At 39.7% G+C, this 25632-nt stretch overlaps 1 protein-coding gene across 1 annotated transcript in view; it reads left to right on the forward strand.

The window, feature by feature from the left end:
• Nucleotides 1-25632, forward strand: part of KIF6 (kinesin family member 6) — a 4303753-nt gene that overhangs the window by 2994319 nt on the left and 1283802 nt on the right. The window contains exon 14 of the mRNA XM_044084863.1: nucleotides 8794-8905. Coding sequence (XP_043940798.1) covers nucleotides 8794-8905 — 112 coding nt within the window. The remainder of the gene's footprint in view (nucleotides 1-8793; nucleotides 8906-25632) is intronic.

Here is a 25632-nt window from a genome sequence, read left to right on the forward strand (position 1 = left end):
TGTATACATACATACACATAGATACATATAGGGAGAGATACAGATATAGATATGTAGGAGACTCAAAGCTTCAAAACCCTGGCCATTTTCCAGTTGCTTTGGTAGCTAAATTTTAGAGTAACCAGAACAGTGATCCTGAAGATCTGTTTTCAAGTTGTACTTGAAGCACTCCGTTATTTAGTGGTGTATTTTTAGAATTTGACCAGGGCTTGTGCTTTATAAAGCTTTATTTATCTTTGCAGTTTGTTGATACACTCAGTCCTTTCCCTGTCTTTTGTTGGATTGCTTTTGTATTGTGTTCTGGGCAGCAAGGTTTCCTTGAACTTAATTTTCTGTGTCTTCAATACTGAGCCTTGGTTGCTGGTATCAACAGTTTAGGGATGAATCCATTTACTTGGTAAAAAATAAATCAGTTAAGATTTAAATAAATAGCATCAAATGTGATTTTTTCAACCTTCTCTGTTCTCAATGGTATGTATTCAGAGGACCGCATTTCCATACCTTACAAGAGCAAGAATTTAAGTGGAATTAGAGTACTTCCTCCTTTGCAAGATACAGCAATCGCAAGGTTATTACATGTAAATAGTAACTTTTGTTAGAGGACACAGCTTCCCACATCAGGGGTGTATTGTCAGTGGAAAACCCCTTTACTGATTTACTTTAAAAGTGTAACAGTGTCATAGAATCAGGTTTCTACTTCAAGTAGTAGGTGCACACACACACACACAGACACACACACACAATGCAGAGATCTTTTTTTTTTTTTAAGAAAAAAAATCCTTATTCAATCTACATCAACTTTGCATCATTTCTGTACACCTCATGCTTTGTGCAAGGGCAGTATTCACCCTGACAGCTGTCCATTGAATAAAAAAAGAAAATCATCCCCATACCTCATCCATATATTATTATACAGATGAACAGCTCAAGTCAGGGTTTACAGTACTTCAAGTACTCCATCAGATGCCTACCATGATCTTCTTCTTATCTTTACTTTTATCTTCCTCATAGCATACATGTATCTCCTTATTTCTAGATTTCTGATCAATTTTCCAGTTGTATATCTTTAAGGCCACAACGTAATGTAACTGTCTTACTTAATATCCTTTCCTCTTGAACATCTCTTCTCCATAACCTTTTATTATTCTTTCCATTCTGTTTACTGTTAATTTTGCCCTTACTTCTTTTGAAATCCATACCAGTTCCTACTTATTTTTATGTCTTTCCCCTATGTCATTAACTATTTATAACCCCCCTTCCCCACCATAGGTGAATCATTGTCTAATCTCACCCCTCTTCATACCTCCATTCCTAAACAGAAAGCTCAGCAATTCTGTTTATGTATCTGTAGGTATGCCATTTTTGCATTCCATGTAGGACTGAACATTGAATTCATCTGTCCCATTTCCTCTAGTGCCTGTTCCTATATTTCTCATCTCCCAGTTCTCTTTCAAGCTTTTCTAACTTATCCAATATTTGTATTAGCTCTCTTCTTCCTGGTGTATCTTTCAGCTTTCATTTCCTAGTTATCACTTTTTTACAGTCAGTGATGAACAAGCCCATTACAACCTCTTTCTAGTACTATGGAGGAGTAACCTAGCAAAAGCAACTTCTTGAATCCACAATTGTTAACTGAAATAACTTATTAATCACCTATTGTATATGTTGCCTAAATACCTCTAAGTTATCACACTCTCAAAAAATGTGCATCCCTGTCCCTTTTTTCCCTCCTCACATCTCCAAAATTTTTCCTTCACATTTGGGAACATTTTCACCAGTCTTTGCAGTGTATAGAAATAATAGTGCAGAAACCTCCATGCAAATATCTTAAAATTGCATGACTTTTGACACTACTTTAGGCAATTCTTTTATATTCCTCACTCATCCTTATCTATTGCCTTAACTGTGTCCCTTTCCCAGTTCCTCTCATGTTCCTCCGTCTTTTTCCACTTGCCTTCCTGTATCCATGTCTTTAACAATGCTATAAGATCCCTAGTTGGCCAACCTTCTCCTCTCCTCTCCTCTCTTTCTTGACCTGTTTCTGGTATCATGCAATCCCCCCATAATCCTTCTTTATATATCTTTCTTTACGTTTACTAAACTTCTATATTCTCTCTCTAAATTTTCCTCAAGCTGATATTCCTCTTTAACCTCTTCCCATCTTCTCAGTCTGTCTTTAACTAATATCTGGGACCAATTTTTCACCCCCATTCTGTTTCCAGGACTACCTCCATGCAATTGATTGATTACACATATCTTGCTTTCTTTCTCCTTTAGGGATTCCCCTATCTTGCCACTTCCTACACTCACCTCTACCCCACATAAGTCCTAAGATTTATTTTGCATCTCTTTTATCCAAATCAGCTTAATATCTTTCCCTTTTAACATTAGTGATATTCACACAGTATCTTGCCTAGAACCATTCATACCTCCTCCCTCCCCAATCACACTGTAAAGTTATATTTGAGCTGTGCACCTTACAACTATATACTCAGTTAGACCAACTCTTAGTTTGCCATTTTTCTGACTCTGTAGTTACCACTGTTACTGAAAAAAGGACACTGTATCTTTCATTACTATCATCAGCCCAACCTCTGAATTCAAGTAAAGATTTAAGCATGCCTATTTTTTGAACACAATGTTAGAGACTAATTTTTCAAGAGACTGGTTTTGCATTACAGCATGTTTAATATTTACTTGATTTTGCTGTTTCTATGGTATTTAAGTATACCACATAGGTTTAGTTGTCATGCTTATGACCTACTGACCTTCAGTAAGCGTCATTGCTGTAACCCCATGGTGGCATTTTCTACTTCTCTTAGCCAGATATAAGTATTTTTGAAGGTACTTAGTTAGCTTCTATGAGAATTGTGCAATGTATCCGTTACATTTTATTCTGTTATTGCTGTTTTTTAGTGTTACTTTCCTGATTTGGTATTAGCTTTCCAATCAATACATTTCACGCATTGACTTTCACACAAAACTGGATTAGACATTGCCTTATGGACTAGGTAGAGATCTGCTATGTAAATAGCTCATATAAGATGGAAAATAATGACGGTTAGTGAAACCTTTTTGAATAATTCAAGTGCTGCTACCCTTTGATTTTTCCATCAAGGATTAATTTTACCCTTTAAAGTTGTTCTCTTAGCTTGTTTCTAGGCTACAAAATGCAGTATGTTATTTCGTAATGATTGCAGTCCATCCATCCATCCACAACCCCTTCCCCAATTTTTGCACATGGGGTTGGGGTGTCACTTCAACATAGATTTAAAGTAATACACTGATCTTTCGGGATGAGTATGCTTCTCTGATTTTGGTGGATCCATACTGGTCAAATTTTATTATTATTTTTTTGTACTATCATCCTTAAATCTTTAATATTTTTTATCATTTGATTACTTATCTTGTAATTATAATTTATGACTTCTTTTGGTGCTAGATTCACTGGCATTAAAGGTGACATCACTACAGTTGTACCAAGTATCTGTTCTTGTTGATCTTAATGAAGAACTTACAGATGCTGTTTATTGAATAATTGTTACCCAGTTTGCAGTAATCAGCCTGTCTGATAATCTAGATCCTACTTCTCACTTTTATATCTGAGGAGAGTAGTCGTGAAGAAGTACCTCCAAACATTACTGCTGAACCCCATTCTGATGCTCAGGTAGCCCACTTCACCCTGACCTATTGTGTCCTGTTGCTTAATCATTGAATTTCATGTGAATCGACATTAAAAGTTTTCAATTGTTAATTGTTCCCTTATGTAAAATAGTGTTGAGTGCCTTAGCAATGTTAAGATACACATGCACTGTCATTCGTTCATCAGGAGAAACTGTTAATTCTTTAGAGAGTATGATAAGATTTCAAAGAAAAGTTCTACCCTTAACAAATTTGCAGTGTTCAACACCTTACAGAAGTAGGCTCCCTGTATCATTTCTGGATAAGATCCACATGAATCTCCTCTCTCCCTGTAATTTTACATAAGGGTACTACTGCTGGCCAGACTGACAAGTCTAAGTATATTGGGTCTAATTTGAACTCACCTGTGTTTGAAATGGTGTGATTACAACCTGTAGTCATAGACAGGGACATGCCAGATGTTAATATTTTAATACAACTGACAAGTTGATTGGGGTTTAGTTAAGATTGTCTTGGTTTGTTATAGAGAAAAAGAGGGCTTGCTCTCTGGTTCCATGGAACTTGATTCTTTAATTTTACTTGTGGCAGAAATGATCATATCTGCAGTTGTATAACAGCTGTCTTCTTGTTTTTCCATTACCACTTTCTTGTTTATGTTTTGCTTGTGGTGAAATTTGCACAAACTCTTTCCATATGCACAATCACTCTGTACTTTGGCTGGGTGATCACTTATAGGTTCAAAGCTGATTACTAGGCAAATGGCATGAGAGTCTTTACAAACCTAGCCAGTAATACCCAGGATATGACAGTATTATGTCTTAATTCCCCAGATATGGGATGGGATAGTATCAGAGTAGTGGATCTTTGGGTTTTGGAGCCCCGAGTCATTTTACAGACTGCCTCTGTCCATAAGGGACATGGGCAGTAACCCAGGAGTGAATTTACAGTTCCTCATCCATTTATCCACATTCTTTTTGAAGAGTGTGAGAGGCGGGCTTTGTTTATAAAGATGGAAAGTTTATTCCATTGATGAGGTAGCCTTTGGGATACAAATCTGTCTGTCCAGCAAGTTGAGTTATAATCACAAAGTTCAGGTCCATGGAATGCATAACCCTTGTATAATTTTTCTTGCGAATATGTAACATTTTCATCAGGGCTGGATCAGAAAATGCCTTGTAGGTCAGGCACAAGTCACCTCTTAATAAACAATATGAGACAGAGTAAAGGAATAGGGCCTGTAATTGGTCTGCATAAGACATGTGTCTTATGCTTTGTATTTTTAGTGAGAAACCTCTGGGGCCACTTCAGTTGGTCTAAGTGCCTGGTTAGGTACATGTAGAAGGGAGCATTTTACTCGATTATGGGCCTGATGAGGGGCGTGTACAATGGCATTATGACCGCCTTTGTTCTTGATGCCATACCTTTTCTTATAAGTTGAGCTACACAGAAGGATTTCGTCACTACTGTAGCTATCTGTTGGTCAAAGTGTAGGTTACTATCTGTCTGTGTTCCTATGTCCCTCACCACTGGATCTTCTTTTAGGGGTGCACTATCAATAGTATAATTTGCAGGGCTATCTGATTTACTGAAAGATATGGTTATGCATTTTTAGCATTTAATCTCAGACCATGGTTTTGGTGCTTGTTGTTTGTCATTTTTAGGCCTGTCTGTAGGATGTCATCATTCTTTGGGGATTCAGTGGTTGCTCCCAGCTTACATCCACTGGCAAACCTGGTGAGCCAGAGGCCTCCAACATTGGCCTTCATTTCAGAAAAGTATATACCAAACAGGAGAGGTCCCAACACTGAGTCCTGTGGGAGAGGTAGTAACAGGTTTCTTATCAAAATTGGATTCAGCTATCTGGACATGTGTCCTGTCATTGAGCCAGTTTGCTATTCATTTAATGATGCAGTGGTTTATGCCTATCTCATTAAGTTTATCTATGATCCCCAAGTGGGGGATTGTGTCTAAAGCTTTAGCCAGGTGTAGATAAGCAGTGTGTACCATTTTACCTTTATTTGTGGCCGTGGTGACTTTCTTGAAGTCCACCAGATTGAACAGGCAAGTCATCCCTTTGACGAAGCTAAATTGGGTTTGGTCTAGTGTTTGGAGAGTTCCTGTGTCATTATTGATCTGGTCCATGATAATTGTCACCATGTCTTTGCAGATAAGACTGGTCAAGCTTATGGGGCTTTAGTTCCCTGGGTCAGTTGATGGGTCCCTTTGTGCAGAGGGATGACTGTTACAGTCCTTCATTCTTCTGGGACACAGCCCATCCAGATGCTGTGGTTAAAGCAGGTTTATAGTGGCCCTGATAGATTCTGTTTTAAGTTATTTAAGAAGCATCCTGGAATGTTGTTGGGACCCATGGAGGCTGTATTTTTGGCTTTAGCGAGCACTGTAAGGACCTGTTTTCTCATAACGACCGGTAGGGGGGCGGTGGTGGGTATTTCTTTGGGTGTGGTAGGAGGTGATGAGAAAAATTTGAAGTGAGCTTATCAGCCAGCAGGTTTGCTATAGTTTCAGGCTGGGTGTAAGTGTTGCCATTCATGATTAATTCAACACATTGCTGAGCATCCCCCCTGAGGTGGCAAACATAATTAAAAGAAGTCTTATGGTTATCTTTCACCTGGAAGGCTATATTTGCTTAATAGTTTGCTTTGGCAGATTTGACCAGCTCTCTAATTTGTTTGTTTAGACAGCTGAGTGACTTTTTGCACTGTTTTATCTGTTCTTTCTTCGCCTTAGAGATTTTTTTCCTTTTGTTGAAAAACCTATTTATGCTAGGGGTTTACCAGGGTGGTTTATTTTTGCCAATAATCATAGGTTTGACTCGGACAGGTACTGCCTCCTCTATCCAGCTATGAATGTGGTTGTCCAGTGCTTTTGTGTACAGCTCAAAGTACGTCTCAGAGTGTCATCCGAGTTCAGAGAGGCTTGGAAGTTTAATGCATTGTCACTTAGTTTAAGGAACTTGGCCTTAGCACAGTTCTTAACAGGTTTGGAGTTTGATAGGGGTTCTAGGTTAGTTTTAATACTAAAGGAGATGATTTTGTGGTCAGGTGTTACCAGGGAGGAGTCAATGCATGATAGGGAGCAGTATCCCCCCATGTTCATGAGTACTAGGTCTAGGCTATTTGTACTACTAGTTGGGGAGACAGCTAGTTTCTCCAAGGTGTTTGCATTGACAAAGTCCAAGAAACTCTGAGCAAGTGAATTATGTGTTGTACAAGTCTCCCAGTTTATGGAGGGTTGCTTGAAGTCACCCATAAGTATGGTGTTAAGATAAATGTTAAGAGATTCCAGTAGGTTTAGGTAGGAAGTATGGTTTTCCAGACTCATGTTAAGGGATATGTGATGAGCAAGGATATAATAGGAGGTTGCATGTATAGGTTAGTTGGGCATGAAGCAGTCAAGCAAGTCATTTCGTTGGACCAGTCTAGCAGAGTACTTGTCCTTTATGAACACTGAGACATCTCCTCCCTTTGTTTTATACTGAGCTGAGTGGGATTGAAATGTATGAAAGGCATTGTAGCCTTTGATAGCTGGAGCGCTTTTGCATGGTTCTGAAACATGTTTCCATGACTGCACATATGTCTGCGCTCTCCAGGGTGAGGAGTGTCTCCAGGGAATACAATTTTTTATTTTAACTCATAGCATTGAGCAGCTGTACCTTTAAGTAGTTGTGAGCGATTTTTGTTACGATTATTGATAACATGTCAATTTCACAGTTTTTCCATTTTAGTTTTCTCATGTAATTAAATAATAATTTATTTTTTTCTGCCTCTGAGATCCAGCTCTGTTCTTAGTAACAAGAATTTAATAAAAATAGTAATTTTTCTATTTAATCCTGACATGCTTTTATGGTTAGTTTTATTTCTGAAAGTTGAGTAATAGCTTTTTCTACTGTATGTCTTATTAATTCTGGGTTTCCACCAATTTTTGGGGGTGAATTGACCTGTATATTTTTAATCTTACCAGTATTCTTAATGAATACAGATATTAATATCATCATGCAACCCTTTGACAGTGTGCTGAGCAGGTGTATGTGTTTATTTTATGTACATATTATGCATTTATTTATTTTATTTCATTTGGTTGTCTAAGGATAGTATCCTGTCTTTTTTTCTTTTGTTTATCATTTACTGCACCAGATTTTCAATAGTAAAAATATAGGAAGGTTGATTTATTTATGAATGACTTTGATTTTATTTTTAGTTTAAATGTGATAGTATCATGATATGTGGTCTTTAAAGGTGATAATAATAATAATAATAATAATAATAATAATAATAATATCCATTTGTTAACCAGGTAGCCCCACTGGACACACAGTCCCTTTTCAGGGGTGACCTGGGAACAGTATCTAGTTAAGTGACTTGCTCAGAGCCACACAGTAGGCAAATGAGGGCTGAGGGAATCAAACTGTACACAGGAACTACAGCTCGCAGCCTTTAACCCTCTGGGTATAACTGTTGAAGTGGAGCAAAATGATCCTAGGACTGTATCAGTATGATACCAAAGATGTTGCCATCACTAGTTACATTTCATACTCTTTGATCCAAATTGCTTTGATTTAAATAGTCAACTAATGTATGGGTGTTTTTAATTAATGGTAAGTAGTTTACTCAATATTTTGGTAGTCAAAACTACCACAAGGATTGTATTTCCACTGATTTTTTTCCATCCAGAATTATAGTCAGAAAATCTTCATGCTCTTTAGGAAACATATATGGTGTTTGGTATTTCCCTGTAATATTGTATTCAACACCCCTGATATTAATTGTAGTATGAAAGTTGTCTTCCTGGCTTCTGGCATTTATTTGTTCCTTTACAAATGTTTAGACACAGTCATCTATCCCATCAGATCTCTTGTAATGAAAGGAGACATACACTGGATGAGGTTTCAGTACTGTGCAGAGAAAGTTTTCTAAAATTGCATATTTGATTGCTATGCTTCGTTCTTTGTAAGTCTGTATTCTAGTGTGTACTTATTATCTTTATGTTGCAATTCCTGAAACTGTCTTCATGGAGCTGTAGTTTTTGAATGTCTTCTGAGGAAGGGCCAAGTGAAACTTGCTTGGTTAATCAGTTAGTAAAGAATACAGTGAATAAAGCATTAACAGCAGAATTGCTTCATTCTTTTTGCAGAAGTCAGAGAAGGGTCACTGTCACTTGGGCGACAGGAAGCTTTTGAAATCTTCAAGCGAGACTATGAAGATAAAGTAACTATTGAAGATAACAAGCAACTTCTGAAAGAAAGGTGAGTCTGTTACACAGTGTCACTTTAGGGTCCTTAAAGATCTTAGTACATCCTATCCCTTATGTAATAACTGCCTGAATGAGATCTTCACTATTCATGAAGAATGTGTGGATCTTAGGTGGAAATTCTTTTAAGGTTTTTTATGTGGACTTTCTGTAGTAGCAGTTGTGAAAGTATTGAGGAATAATGTTGTGCAAGTTAGTTTACTAGACAGTTGTTTTAACTTGACTTTGATACTGAAATTACATTTTCCACTTCAGAATATACATCAGTAACATTGTTCTTTATCTGTAATGTGATATACATATTCTCAGTCTCAGAACTGTTGCTTTGTAGTCCTGTATGGTTAAAGGGATTCACGGGGGCATCTATTGGACCCATCAGTGCAATGTGGATAGTGGAACAGAGGGTTGTAGTAGAACAGGAAAAATCATACAATGGTGAGTAATGTTGCAGAGAATAGAGCATAGTATAAACTTCAAAGTTTCTGCATATTTGTGCTAGAGTTAAACATTTTCATCTCAGTGGAAGCAAATTCACAAAAGGGAAGAGTTGAAAAGATGGATATGTGGAAAAAGTCTGTCATGCATGTATGATCGGTTAGCTGTTAAGGTTCTTATTTATTTTATTTATTTATTAATTGTTGACATTGGTTTACTGGGAAAGTCCAAATAAACACAGGTGCCCCTTTGTAGCTTTTCTATTCAGGCGTCCACTGAAAAGTATTATATTTAGTAAAGGTCTGCTTAAGTTAACTTGCGTAAACCTTCTACAATGATGATTATCTATTTTCTGATGTAGCTGCATGTATTAATGTTCCCTTATTTATTTACTGAAGTCGTTAAGGTACTGAAAAATGAATAAACATCTGGGATGGATGGGGATGGATGGGGAGATGTCAGAGATGTGCAAAGTAATCACTGGTCACATAATCTTTGTACTTTGTTTTGTATTTATAGTAACATAAATGTGTCTTCTTTTATGTCACGGTTTCAAGCTTTTATACCATCTGTACTTAAGCCATATAAGCGAAACCAGTTGTCATCTTACTGAACATTGCTTAATGTGGTTTACTATTGTTTATTTGAATGGAAAAACATTTTCCGTTCAAATAAACGAATGGTAATACCGAAAGTAAAAAAAAAAACTAACTTTGACAATGTCGAACCAAATGCTCGACGCATTTGACTCGACATTGTTGTCGAAACCACCACGTTATGGGCTATATAGGAGCTGATGTAAATCAAACTCCTATACGGCTATCACGTTTTTGCAGGGGGGCAAGCACCCCTGCACCCCCCCCACTTATATATTCTAACTCTGAGATCGTACTACAGTGCGGATGTGGATGAATTTCCACTCCCCACTGTACCACAATCTCCATGCAGATAGTCGATTTACAGTTATGCGAATGCAGTTGTGCATTCGCATAAGTGGAGTCGACTATCTGGTGCAAAACTGTTTGTGCATTCGACATTCTGTTTTTCAGCACATTGCAGCCAATAGAATGTCATTCGCACAAACAATAGTAAACCATTTAATGTAGGTAACAAGATTTTTGGTGAAATTAATAGTTAATAAGTTGAGAGCTTGGTGACAGGTGTTATAGTCAAGTCAGTTTTGATGTTTTGCTGGAATGTAGTTGGAAGCCTATTGCTGATTAAGGGAAAGGTTGAAAACTAGTCTGTTCTGTACCTGAGTGTTGATACAGAATAAGCTTTTAATAGGATTAAATGTTTTAAATGATTTATTTCTTTTATTAGTTGTACTTAAAAAGCTCGGGTTTTCAAATTGGTTTATTTATCATTTGAATAGACTTTAACAAAAGTTTACCATAAGAATTAAGGTAAATATTGAACTTACTAGAGAAGTGAACGTTGGAAGGGGTCAGTATATACTTTCTTCTTTTCCTTTTTCTGTTCACTATAGAGATGCAGCCAGTCATGATAACCATTAGACAGAACTCAGAGGCTGTGCAGATTGGGCAGACATTTATCTCCTTCTGGTTTAATTGGTTTGTACTTGATATGCAAGGCTGGCACTATACATAAATGTGGTAGTCTGCATTTCTTTCAGTTCCCTTGGAAAGATTATTAGAAGTGTTTGGGTATTTTTCAGGCTGGTTAAAGCTGTAGAATTTAAGATTAACCATCCACCATTGGAACAAAAGTAGAAATTAAAATGGAAATATAATCAGCTTACACATTGCTTAGGTAAATGCATACTTCTTAGAAGCTAGATGTTATGAAAAGTAAATTAAGCAGGTATAAAACAGAAAACTAAAGTCTCCGTGCATCATATGGGCAAAGATTTTGTAGACTGTAGCAGAATGGGCAGAGAGCATGAGGCAGTAGCTTTTGTAAATTCCTTTTCTCTTGCAAACCTAAATGATTATATCAGCCAAGATACAGGAGAACATTTGGAGCAAACTGATTAGGAAATGTTTGAGTGAGACAAGAGGCTTAGGATGGGTCAGTTACAGTTACAAGCACCAAAGGAATGTCAGGTGGGCTTCAAAGATTCAAATTTGTCTATGTGTAACATGACAGCAATGCTTATTTCATTTTCATTAAGGTTAAATATTCTTCCTGGACCTAAATAGAAACACTTAGAATAAAATGTTTTTATTTATTTATTTATCTATTTGTTTATTTATTTATTTATTAACTGAGTAGGTGGGCTGGTCAAAGACCTTTTCTAGCCATGACCAAGGATGACAGAATACATAAAGGAGCACATACAAGAAATGTTTTATGACAGGTAATTTACGTACACATTTTTAAGTTTTATACACTATAGTACAATAATGTGCAGTTTCAAGAAGCTGTCATTAGTATATTTAGAAGGCAAATTCACAGTAGGCTTGTGTTCACATTCCAGGTAATGATGAATCAGACAGTGCTTCTGAAGCATTTGCAAGTGACGGCTTTTTTGTGGTGCTCGTGTATTGTTTTTTTTTAAAGTCCTGGAGGGAAGCTGTAGACTTAATTTCAAGTGAGAACCTGCTCCATAATGCTGGACCTTTTCTGGAGAATGCCCATTCCCGTCTTGAAAGTTGATCTGTTTAGCATGATGTTGCTGTCTTTTGTATTTCTTAAGGTATATCCTGGTTCTCTGAGTGGAAGTTTTTTTTTCTTAAAGAGGTTTAATAGTTTAGTTTTAATAATATGACTATTAAAAAACTCAGAAGTAGGGTTACTGTACTGGTTGTAGGTAGGCATCCTACTTTTTGTAGAATGTTGCACAGATGGCAGGGTGTGTGTCGGCTAGTAATGCAAATCTGTATATTTCATTTATTGCAGTCTGTATACTTTATTTATTATGGGGAAAATGGAATGTCAGAAGAGGGAGTCTATATTCCAGTTTAGGTAAGAGAATATTCTTTACTCTGGCTATGTGTGTTGTGGAAGAGAGTAGATAGGAGATTTTATAATATAATTTTAGTTGGGAGAGATCTTTGTTTACGATTATGTCACTGTGTGTAGAGAAGCTTAGAGAATTGTCAAGGGCTAATCCTAGGTAATTGTATTCACTGGTTGTTGGTGTTATAGGTTCATAGGCATTTACCAGGCTAACGACCACAAGGGCCTTTTTAAGCCTAGCCATGCATCCCAAATCTCTGGCAAGTTCTGATACTCTTGATAAGTATAAGCATGGGCCTGGGAGATGAACCATTTATAGGTTACCTCTGTCCATTAGAGACATAGGGGGCCAAATCAGGGATGAAATTCCGGTTTCCCATCTAATTGTCTAAGTTGCACTTGAATTGGGTTAGGGAGGAACTCTGCTACACATGGATGGGGAGCCTGTTCCAAAGATGGGGTAGTCTCTGGGATACATATCTATCTGTCCAGCAGGTCCTGTTTATATTACAGGCAAGGTTTAAGGATTTAGAACAGGTAATTCTGGTACTGTTTGTTTTGTGGATATGCAGGAGGTCCATCAGAGTGGGGTATGAAAATGCCCTGTTTTCCAAGCATAGATCTCCCTTCAAAAGCCTGTAGGAGACAGAATAGAAGGGCAGGGCCTTGAGGCGGGCTGCATAGGACATATTACTTATGCCCTGTGCTCTTTTAGTGTGGAACCTCTGTGGATATTCCATTTGTTGGATATGCCTGGTTAGATACATACAAAAGGGGGCATTGTACTCAGTGCTAGGTCTGATGAATGCTGAATACAGTGGAACAATGACTTCTTTCAACTTAGATGCCATACCTTTGTTTATAAGTTGCACAACATAGAATGATTTCCTCACCACTGTAGACACGTGATGATCAAAGGCTAGATTACTATTTATATGTTATGTCCCTGACTACTGGGTCAGCTCTAAGGGGTCTGTTATCAATATGATAGTTAACAGGGATGGATGACTTCCCAAAGGATACTATTATGCATTTCTTGGCATTTAGTTTTAGTCCATGGCTCTGACACCAGTTGTTTGTCTGTGACAGCCCCTCCTGGAGAACATTTGTGTTAGTGTGAGATTCAATGACTGCTCCTAATTTGCAATCATCTGCAAATTTAGTCAGCCAGAAACCACTGACATTAGCCGTGACTTCTGAGAAGTAAATCCCAAAAAGGAGCGGTCCAAAGACTGATCCCTGAGGGACTCCACTTCTGGCTGGCCTCTTTGTAGAGGTGGACTCCCCAATTCTAAATTGTGGGTCCTGTCTGTGAGCCACTTGGCTATCCACTGGGTGACATAAAGGTTTATACCTAACCTCTTGAGTTTGTTAACAATACTCAAGTGGGGTATTATGTCAGATGCCTTGGCCAGGTCAAGGTAGACAGTGTGAATGACATTGCCCTCATCCATTGCTTTGGTGACCTTCTCGAAGAAGTCCACCAGGTTGAGTAGACATGATCTGCTATTGACAAAACCAAACTGGGTTGGGTCCAGAGTCTGGGGAGGTTTGCTATATCTCTGTTGATCATCTCCATGATAATTGTTTCCATGGCTTTACATATAAAACTAGTGAGACTTATGGGTCTGTAGATGGCCCAAAATGGATTCCTGCAAGTAAGGCGTCTGCAAGGTTTCAAAATACCCACACATTCCAAAAAAAAACAACCAGCAGATAGTGGAAGCCATAAAATAATAAATTGTTTCACATCAGTCAAGACATCAGTAAACAATAGTAACTGACTGGTTTTGGCTTGTAATTCTCTAAGCCTTCATCACTGTAAAGACACAATAAAACTCATACATTTATATACTGTGTCACTAGCCCATAAACCAATTAGAGGTGTTCATTTAATCCTGGGGCAAAAGGCCCTCCCAGTTTAATAATCCATTTTCTCTCTTTGGCATTAAGTAACTCATGCCATCCAGATTTATTATATTTAATACCCAGGATTCTGTCTATAATAATAAAATGAAAAGATGCTGTTTGGTGAACTTCACTATGTTTGTACAGAGCATTTGTATGTTTTTTTATTTTTAATCTCACTAAGATGTTCTGAAATTCTATGTTTAAACGCTCTGGACGTTTGACCTACATAGAAAGCAGAGCACTTGCAGATGGCCAAATAAATAACCCAATCTGAGCTGCAGTTTGCAAAGAAAGGAATATCATATAGTACACTGGTATTTTTACTACTGAAGCTGTTCGTTTGTAATACTCTACTGCATTGTGTGCAGTGACCACATGAAAAACATCCTTTGACAATTTAAAGCCAGTAATGTAACCACACAAAAGATGAATATTATTTCCAAGTTAGCAGATAATCATGAGTTAGTTATTCTGAAAGCAGATAAAGGAGGTGCTGTGGTGGTGCAAAACTGGGAGCAATATGGTAAGGAGGCCAAAAATCAGTTGGCAGACAACAGATATTATGTGCAACTTACATATAACCCTACAAAAAATTTTCAAAAACAGATAGATGATTTTCTATCACTAGCTGTAGAAGAAGGAATTATCACTGATAATGTTAAGAAACAACTTACCATTCTGGACCCTAATAATCAGTACATATGTTTTCTACCAAAAATACACAAAAACCTGCATAATCCCCTTGGCCGGCCAATAGTGTCTGGAAGAGGATCTATGACTGAGCCACTCTCCCAATATTTAACTAAGTACTTGAAGCCATTAATAAAGTGGGTAAGGGCCTGTCTGAAAGACACTACTGAATTCCTGCAGGTCATCTCTGAGATGCAAATAGAAGATGAATGGATACTCTGTACCCTGGCTGTCAAAGCCCTCTATACCAATATCCCACATTGGGCAGGCATCCAGATGTTAGAATATTGGTTATACAGGTCAGAATTGTATCCACCAGGTTTTAACACTCTTCTTCTGGGTTTAACTGAGCATGTATTAACTAAGAATGTCTTTTTCTATCACAATACATGTTATCTACAAATCAAGGGTACAGCTATGGGGGCCTCATTTGCTCCTATATATATGCAGATATATTTATGGCATATATGGAAGAGCAAATTATTTATGATTGTTCCCATAATCTGTACCTTGATCAAATAGATATCTGGAAAAGATTTTTAGATGATTGCTGGATGTTATGGAGATCGGATGTGGGACATCTGGCAGAGTTCATAAAATATCTAAATGAAAACAAATGGGGAATTGAATTTACGGTAAATCATTATAAAGATAGTATTACCTTCCTGGATGTACTGATAGCTAGAGCTTCAGAGAACACTTTGACAACGGAAGTATGTCGTAAGTTCCCCGAATATAATTCCCTTCTCCATGCCTCCAGTTTTCATCCCCCTCATATATGCAGAAACAGTCCTAAATTGCAATATATGAGGGTGAAACATATTTGCTCAGAGGATGAGACCTATTTGTATTTCAGGGTTGACCTGACTAAGAGATTTAAAGAAAGGGGCTATAGACCAGGCCATATTATGCAGGCTAGGAAAACTGTCAATGGTATGGACAGGGAAACACTTTTACAATATCATGACAAGCAGGGTAGAACTAAAGGCCATTTAAGGCTAGTGACTACTTATGGTAGAAATGTTGGGGCACTAATTGATAGTGTGCAAACTAACTGGAACATCCTTAGGGCAGACAGGCTCTTCGAACTACTGGGAGTGGAGTGCCATTTTTCCTTTAGGAATGGGACAAATTTGGTGTCCTTTTTTAACCACTATAAACAAGGTGATTATAAACCCAAGGAAAGGTTACAAAGAACTATTGAGGGACAAATTGTCAAAGAATGTTTTTTATGTGGCCATTGCACACAATGCAGTAGAGTATTACAAACGCACAGCTTCAGAAGTAAAAAATAACTTCTTTAACAGATTTGAGTTTGGGAACTTTGGGTACAGGGATGATGATGGAATGTTTCCAGATGGTGGGTGTACAATTCCTGTAGTGAGTGATAAGTTGAAAATATAAGCTAAGGATTTTGAAATGTTAGTTGTTGCTTTTATTAAGAAGGTTGGATGTAGTATAGATATTTTTGAGGAGGTGTCCTTGAGGTTTTTTTAATAGAATGTTTTGCAGAGATCTCTCTGAAGTGGAAGATAGATGCATAGTTAGCCAATGGTTTAGTTGGGTTTGTGTGTAGCTGTTATATATGGGGGTGAAGTTGTTGTCGCTAGAAAACATGTTGATTATGTCTTGAATAGATGAAGTGAGGAACTGTCTTTAATCACTTGTCATGTTAGTGAAAGAGCTACTTGTTGCCCCACCTGTTGAATGCCCTGGAAGTTGTTTTAATTCCTTCCAGAATAATTTTGGGTTTCTTAAGACTGCGCATGGTTTGTTTCATAGGTAGAAAAATAGGTATGCTGAGTTAGTTGCTATTCTGGTTTGTTTTCTCAGGGAGGTATAGTTGCATGTTAAATATTCATCTTGCTGGTTTTACTTCCATGGAGACCAGGCATTGTCTTTCAGTTTCATGAGATTTTTTATATCTGCCCTTAAACTCTCTGTGTTCTTCATATTAATCACTACAGAAGTATCCTAATCAATAGGGGTTATATCCTGCAAAGGATATAATAGTTGATTAGCTTTCAAAGCTTTAGGATACCTTCTTTGCCTCCAAACTATTAGCTAGTTGAGATGAGGTGATTAAAAAGACAGGTTTGGGCGTCAAGCCCTTCAGAGCTTTACTGACACCACCAAGAAGAGCTCACCTTTGCTGGCTTTTGATGGTCAGCTAATACTGTTTCATTACTGGGCAGATAAGTTCTCTTCAAGGAAGGACTGCCTACATTACTTTTCAAGTTGTTTACACAAAGTTTTTGTGAGACATAACTTATTTTTTACTAGGGAAAAAAGTATTTTCCTTGACTATCTTGTGCTTTTTATGTACTATTAAACAGGAGCTCACTTTTTACTTTTGTGGTAAAAAGTTGTGAAAAGAATGTGTTTATTTTAGGAAAGTGCTTAAAGTGTTTTTTACTGTTTTTTGTGCGTGTGTGGGGTAAAAGTTACTTTTTACGACTTTCCAGTTTTTTGGACTGTTGTTGCTAAGCTTCTGTGGGAAACAAGCAACTTTTTCATCTTGATCATGGAACAGAATACCAGTCCCTTAGTGGGACCTTCTTCTAGCCACAAAAAGAAAAAGTTAACTGATCGGCCTTTGCCATCACATCCTGGTAATTTGCCACAGATGCAGGTGAGTGATTTTGCTGTGGCCAAAGCTGGATCCTCAGACCACTCATTTTTTTCTGTGGTTTCCTCTGGTGTTGTCCATACAGCCACCATGGACCAGGGGTTAGCCATATCCTCTGCAGCTGTTAAAGTACCCACAGTGGGCAAGGGAGAGACACTCTTGTCAGTCATGGAAGAAGGGACAAAGAATGTCCCCCTGCTTATCCAGAATGTAGTGTTCTACACTGGGGAAGCTGCTGCTGGCAGTACTAGTTCTATTTGCAAATAAAAGTCCTGTCAGAAAAAGAGGCAGAAAACTTAACATCTGTTTTCTCCTATGTCAGTTTCTCTGGGCAGGAGTAATTTATTGAGCTTGGCTAAGGGGTATCATGCAGACTAGTGATCCTTCTTGTAAGGCAGTTTCTGGTAAAAGAAAAATGAATTCCTGTTTCCCTGAAGATGTTCAAGAATTGGAATCTCTAGGGGAATGTGAAGGGACAGATTCAATTTTTTATCCTCCGGTTTCAGTTTCAGAGTCTGCATAGAGTGTGATCTCTAAATCTCCCTGTAAGGATCTTTCTTTCTTTCTGAGACTATTTCCAGGATGGATCTGTGCAGTTTCTCAGTCCTTAAAAAATACTGTGATTTGCTGTATCTGGAATTTCCAGAACCCTCACCCATACCTCTCCAAGTGATGTTTGCCACAGACTGCGGTTTATTTGACAGGCAACCTGCAGCCCCCAAGAAAATAAATAGTGTGTGCAAAGTTCCTCAGTCTTTCAAGTTTTTATACAATATTACCAGACCTGACTCAGCAGCTGTATCTTTAATTAATCCAGCTGCTGCCAAGCATTTTGTTAATTCTAATCCTTCTTCTGATAAGAAAGGTAAAGCTGTTGATAAGTTGGGGAAAAATGTATGCTTCTGCAACTTTGATTTTTAGAATTTTGTCAGGCTCATATGTTAATGTTTATGCTAATTGTGAAAGTATAAGGGATGTTTTGGCTACAGTTTCTTCTTGTGAGGAAAATTTTCTTTTTGATAATTTTGTTTCTTCTCTTTCTCATTGTTTGAAGTGTGTTTATGACAGTATAGATACTACTTCCAGGGCTGTTGCTACTGATACTGTTTTGAGGAAGTTTGCCTGCATTCCCAGATCCTCTCAGAAGGTGTCAATAATGAAATTTTGAATTCTCCTTTAAATTGTTTTTGGACTGTCTCCTACAGAGGTTATTAAAAAGTGAAATGAGATAGGGAAGCCAATTCAGGGAATATGTCAGATTTTCAGCCCTCCTTCTCTACATTCTCCTAGGTATTTTTTGTTTCCTCATCCAATTTTGGCAGGAAACAAAATAAACAGTCACAGCAAAATGCTGGTAAGCAGACCTTTAAAAAGCAGTGGCACTGAGTTTCCAAAAAGAAAGTAGACAAAGCAGAATGACTATATATAAGGGACCTTGTTCTCCCCCACCCCCTTGAGAATCCCTTACTCTCTCCAGAAAATCTTAATCTCCATTTATGTCTTTGGCAACAGATTGTTTCTGACAAATGAGCCCTGAATGGATCCATCTAGTAAACAAATGGCATTGGGAGGAAATTCCTCCTTCCCAGGAGATTCCTCCTCATCTGCCACTGTTTTACCCTTGTCCATTGCTTTGATGACCCTCTCAAAGAAATCTACCAAGTTAGGTAGCCACGCAGTTCCATTAAAGCCATGTTCGGATATATCCAGTGCCTGTAGGTTGCCAATGTAATTGTTTATCATTTCTATGATAATTTGTTCCATGGCTTTGCATACTAGGCTAGTTAAAGTGATGCTTCTGCAACTTTGATTAGTTCCTTGGTGGGTTGATGGTCTGCCCCTGTGGAAAGGAATGACTATTGTGGTCCTCCATTCACTTGTAATGTAGCCTGTTTCAAGGCTGTAGTTGAAGAGTGCCTCAAATGGTCCTTATAGGTGATGTTTTAGACTGCTCAGGAGGCAACTAGGGATGTTGTCACAACCAATGGAGGCAATGTTCTTGGCTTTAGCAAGTGCTGCCAGCAGCTGGCCCCTGCTGACAGCTGGGGAAAGTATGTTGAAGGGGATTTCCCCTGATGGAGCTGGGAGGGGAAGTTAGTGGGAGTGAAATCTGAACTGAGTTTATCAGCCAGTAGATTTGGTGTCATCCTGATCACTATAGGTCATACCATACACCACCAGTTCATTACACTGTTGTGTGTTACCTCTAAGGTTCCAGATGTAACTGAAGAAGGCTTTCTGACTGTTCTTAGCCTACAAGGCCATTCTGGCCTTGTAGTTGGCCTTGTTGGACTAAATTTGACCTCTTAGTTTCTTGTTTAGTTGTATAAGAGAGCACTTGTCTTTAAGAAAGTTGCTTTTCCTGATTTTGGCTATGAATTTTCCCCTTTTATTATACTCTGTTTAGGTGAGGATTCCACCAGTGAGGTTTGTTTTCAGTGTTTGTTTAGGGTTTATTTCTGGTAGGTATAGCAGCATGTATGCAGCCATTCACATATTTTTATAGTGACTGCGAATAATTCTGACTATGTAGCTGTGGTCTTAGGGTTGTGGGAATCCTTACATTTTGAGAAATTGTCATGTAGTAGGATGCAGTTTGCCATTGAATAGATCCTGTTACTAGTTTAGTTGGATTTTCTGGGTTGATTTTTACTTCAAATGAGATTGCTTTGTAATCAGACCTCACTAGTGAAGACGTGATGCATGGGGGGGACAATGCTTTCCCATGTTGGTGAGTACCATATCCAGTATGTTTGATTCTCTGGTTGGTGCATGCACTTTCTTTTGTGTGGTGTTTGTGCTAATAAAGTCCAGGAAGCATTGTGCCTTTGAGTTTGAGGTAGTGTACATTTCCCGGTCTGTACAGTGTTAGTTAATGTCACCTATGAATAAGGTGTCTGGTAGGATGGCGAACACTTCTAGTAGGTTTAGGCAGGGGTTATTTGACTCAAGTGGCATAGCTGGTGACTTGTAGCTTGTAGCTAGCCATGATATGGTGAGGGACCATAACCAATGGTGACTTACATGTGGATGAGCTCCATTGCATCATCCTGTTTAACCAACCTGGAGGTATTTTTATGGCATCACACTTGGGTTATCCTGCCAGGGGTAGCCCTCAGTTGGCCCGAATACTAGTGGCTTAGTATTTCTGCATCGGTTGCTGTCGCTCCAGGATTGATGTCAGGTCATCAGTAGTATAAAAACAGGCAGCTGACGCCATTACATCAGTCTTTCTTGTCAAGGAGCCTGAAGCAGAAGCAATTTGCATGAGTGCCGGTCGGCTGCTACCTGAGTTTTCATTTCCAAAATTGAAGTTGAAGTCTTCTGAAGCTAGGTACCCCATTGGGGATCCTTTTTTCTTGCTCTAACTGATGTCAAAAAAAGTTAACAATTGTCTCGCCTGTGGAAAGCAAATACCACACCGACATTTCCATTCTTACTGTGTCAGCTTTTTAGGCCCAGACCACGACGTCCTTCTCTGTCAGTTTTGTGCTTTGTTCATTGCCAGAACTATATGTCATTGGGCCCTTATCGTAGCTAAATACTTTCACGCTCAATCTCCGTATTCCGAAATGGCTTCAGTAAGCCATCCGACTATCGATCTTCCAAAAAAAGTAAGGATAAAGACAGAGACTGCCGACGACACTTCTGTTAAGCTAGTTGCCAGTTTGCTGGTACTCAGTGAGGTGCTTTCACAGCCCCTGATGCCTGCTTCTATGGATTTGCAGGCTGCTACCGAGACCCATTCGGAGTATGTCGCAAGACTCTTCTTTGATTAAGGGTCCTGCGGATGTCTTTACCTTGGATCGGTCCGGAGCCGCTGAGCAGGTACCGGCATCCGAGGAAGTTCTTCGCACTACCAATATTCTACACAAACTGACAACTTCTTTCGTGTCTTCAGTTCTTTCTAAAATTACCGAGTTTCTAAGGCCCAGAGTATGAACTACTCCTAAAAAATCAACGACCCAAGCTCAAGCACCTGCTTCCATGGCTCAATCTTAAATGCTTAAAATGGCGGAAGACCTGATCATGCTTATTAGGGGAAGCCAGCCTATCCTTTCTAAAAGAAAAAGAGACTTGTCCCCAGCAGCTTTGTCTGACCAGGAGTCCGACGACTCTGATGTTTCTGAATATGAAGACATGCCCTTGTCTGCTTATGAGGATTCAGATGCAGAGGAATCCATTCCTTCTGCCTCTCCTCCAGAGGATTTTTCTTTTGGTGAAACCCTACATACTTTGAGAGAGCATTTCCATTGAGAATGTCAGGATTATCCTCAGTCCAAAAAGAGACTCAGGGAATTTTTAGATTTACCACAGCACAGACTCTTAGCTATTCCTCCTGTGCTGGATGTTGTGGATGATATTTTCATGGAATCCAGTTTAAATCCCAACACCCTACCACCTGCTCCCAGGAAACCTGACAGGTATTACAGAGTCCCTGACTCACACAAATTTCTTTTCAAAAATCCTACTGCTGACCAAGAGGTCATCTCCCAAGGACCTATAGGAATAAAAGCAACCACAGCTAAGAATCCCACCCCTTGGTACAGGGATTCCCTAGCTTTAGACAGATGGGGTAAAAAAAGTATACACCTCTGCAACTCTAGCCATTAGAGCACCAAATTGTCAGTTCCACATGTTGAAATACCAGCAACATACTATGGAACTCCTTAAACAAAAAATATCTACCTTTCCAGCTTAAGTAAAGTAGTAAATAAACAATTACAGGAGCTTATGCATTCTGCAAACCAAGTTACTAAGCACACCTTGCAATGTGGCTTTGATGCCTTAAAAGCATCCTGCAGGGCAGCAGTCGCAGGTTCTGTACTTAGAAGGCATGCTTGGCTTAAAGAACAGACCTTGCCAGAACATGTCAAATCTAAATTATTGGACGCACCATTGAACAAAAACAATTTGTTTGGTACCAAAGCAGAAGAGGTTTTAAAAAAGATGGAAGAAAAAGCTAAATCTGTGCAGACAGTTAAAGACTTTTTGCAAGTCCAGCCTCCAAGATTCAGTAGGCATTACCCCTCAAAGCACTGGTCCTTTTCAGCCCCTTCAAGACCGGCTCAGACTAGACCTAGGGGAAGTAGACCCCCCCCCCCCCAACAGCAGTCCCAGGGAATGCAGAGATCTAAGGAATGGAGTACTTCCACTTCAAAAACAGGGAGTGCTAAGCCACCCCCTTATGGAAGGAACTCAGAATGACTTTTCAACTCTACCCCTTACCTCTGCCCACCTGCTTGTGCCCCTAGGAGGAAAACGTGCCTCCTGTGTGAAAAACTGGGCCTCCATCACCAACGACCGATTGGTCCTCAACATAGTGTCCCAGGGGTATAAATTTTATTTCCACACACTACCAACCCCAAAAGGGTTCCCAGATCTTCCTCCAAACCAGTGGGCAGAGGTCCAAAACCAAGTTCATTCCCTGCTCTCCATGAGGGCAATGCAGCCTGTTCCTGCAGACCAGGTAGGCCAAGATTTCTATTCCAGACTTTTCCTGGCACCCAGAAAAGAGGGCAGCTGGCGCCCAATCCTAGATCTATCAATTCTAAACACCTTCCTGGTGATACCAAAATTCAAAATGCTCACCCTCCAGTAGCTTCTTCCTATGCTATCCAAAGATGCTTGGTTAGCCACCCTAGACCTAAAAAAGGCCTATCTGCACATCCCAATCAGAGATTCTTGCAGAAAATATCTACATTTCAGGGCAGGATCTATGCACTTTCAGTTCTCTGCGCTTCCCTTTGGCTTATCCACTGCTCCCAGAGTTTTCACAAAATGCCTGGCTCCAGCCATTGCTTTTTGCAGACAAAGAAATATTCAAATTTATCCCTACTTGGATGACTGCCTGATTCAGGCAGACAATCAGGAAATGCTGTTACAGCCCCTGACATTTGTAAAGGACCTACTGACCTTACTGGGATACACTATAAATGAAAAGAAATCCAAACTAGTCCCCACTCAAAAAATTGTATTCCTGGGAGCGAGCCTGGACACAGCATCCCAGATGGCATTCCTTACTCGACAAAACAAGCCTGTCTGACAGGCTACTTCTGTCAACTAGCCACCAGAACCCAGTTATCTGCAAGGAAAATCCTGCAAGCTCTGGGGTTCATGGCTTCCTGCATTCTATTCATTCCATATGCCAGACTGCATATGAGGAAACTTCAATGGTACTTAAAAAGCCTTTGGTGACAACACTCTCAGGACCTGGAAACTATCATACCTATGATACCTTGTCTAAGGAAGGACTTTCTTTGGTGGACAGCACCATGCAACAACAACAAGGGCCTTCCCTTTTCACAACCCCACGCCACCCAGACCCTAACCACAGACACATTACACTATGCCTGGGGTGCACACCTGGATGGCAGGTGCATTCAGGGCCACTGGAGCCCAAATCAAATACATCTGCACATCAGCCAAAAAGAGATGCTAGCTGTTAAGCATGTTTTGACAGCTTTCAGACCCCTCTTCTCTCTGGGATCTCTACTAATCAAAACAGACAACACCACAGTGATGTGGTATAATAACAAGCAGGGAAGAACTCACTCTTATCCACTCTGCAGGCTAACCATGACCATTTGGCACACGGCTTCAGCTATGCAAATTCACCTGCTAGCACAATTCCTGCCTGGCAGCCAAAACTCTCTGGCAGACAACTTAAGCAGAAATCTCCTAGACCCACATGAGTGGCAATTAAACCACAGCACCTTCAGCCTTGTAACCCAGAAATGGGGTACCACGAAGGTGGACCTATTTGCCTCCCACAACAACCACCAGCTCAGCAAATTCTGCACCAGTGAACCGCACAGCAAGGCCTGGAAAGTGGATGCCCTATCCTACCAATGGGTAAACCTCACAATATATGCATTTCCACCTCTACCCCTTCTTACAAGGGTACTACTCAAAATAAGGGAGGAAACACCAAGAGCAATCCTGATTTCCCCAGACTGGCCATGCCAACACTGGTACCCACTACTGCGCAGTCTGTCACCGCTGCCTCCATCGCACCTCCCTCAGATCCCAACTCTCCTCACCCAGCAGAATGGAGAATTGTTGCAGCAGAATGGAGAATTGTTGCATCCATGATTGCAGACCCTGAACCTGGTAGCCTGGCTTATTCTCAGACCTCTCCTCCAGTGGCCAGCCTAAGCAAGCAAGTCCTAGATGTTATATGTGAGGCCAGATGTCCCAGCACTAGAAAATCCTATGCTGACAAGTGGAAAAGGCATTGCATCTCGATCCAGACTAGAGGAGCTGAACCAGCACAGCCCTTCCTACTTCTTATCCTGGATTACCTAGCAGACCTACTTCACAGGGGCCTATCCTTCTCTTCTATTAAAATTCATGCCTCTGCCATCTCTGCTCATTACAGCAGAGCCACCTCTCTTTTCTCATCCTCTCGTCAAACAGTTACTAAGAGGGGCTAACAACTTAAGGCTGCTCAGAAGAGCTCCTACCCCAGCTTGGGACCTTAACTTTGTGTTGGAAAAGCTCACACTACCACCCTTTGAGCCTGCAGCTTCAGCAGTTAAAATTCTTCTCTTGGAAAACAGCCTTGCTTCTCACCATCACTTCAGCTAGAAGAGTGTCTGAGCTACAGACACTCATGGCTGTGGAACCCTTCATCATTTTTTCATGCTGACAAGGTCTCCCCCAGGGCTAACCCAACTTTCATGTCTAAGGTGGTGTCCAGTGTGGCTCTCAGCCAATCTATTCATTTGCCCACCTTTTTCCCTAAACCTCAAAATAAGGGGGGAAAGATCCTGCACTCTTTAGATGTGCAGAGACAGCTCAGATTCTACCTGGATAGTACTAAGCCCTTCAGGAAAACTGACCAGTTAATAGTCAGCTTTGCAGCAGGGGCAGAGGGCAAGGCTATATCCAAAGAAACCATCTCCAAATGGATAGCACACTGTATCCATTTCTGTTACAAACACCATGGGAAACCACCCCCTCAGGGGGCCAGGACACAAGGGCAACCTCCACCTCTGCAGCTTTTCTCAGAGGGGTCCCTACTAGGGATATCCTGGAGGCTGCAACATGGAGTTCTGTCCATACCTTCACCAAACATTACCATCTGCCTATCTTTTCCAAATCCAGGGCAGGCTTTGCAGCTGCAGTCTTGC

The sequence above is a fragment of the Protopterus annectens genome, chromosome 1.part1 (assembly GCF_019279795.1).
Source record: "Protopterus annectens isolate FY-2018-M chromosome 1.part1, PAN1.0, whole genome shotgun sequence".
NCBI lineage: Eukaryota > Metazoa > Chordata > Ceratodontiformes > Protopteridae > Protopterus > Protopterus annectens.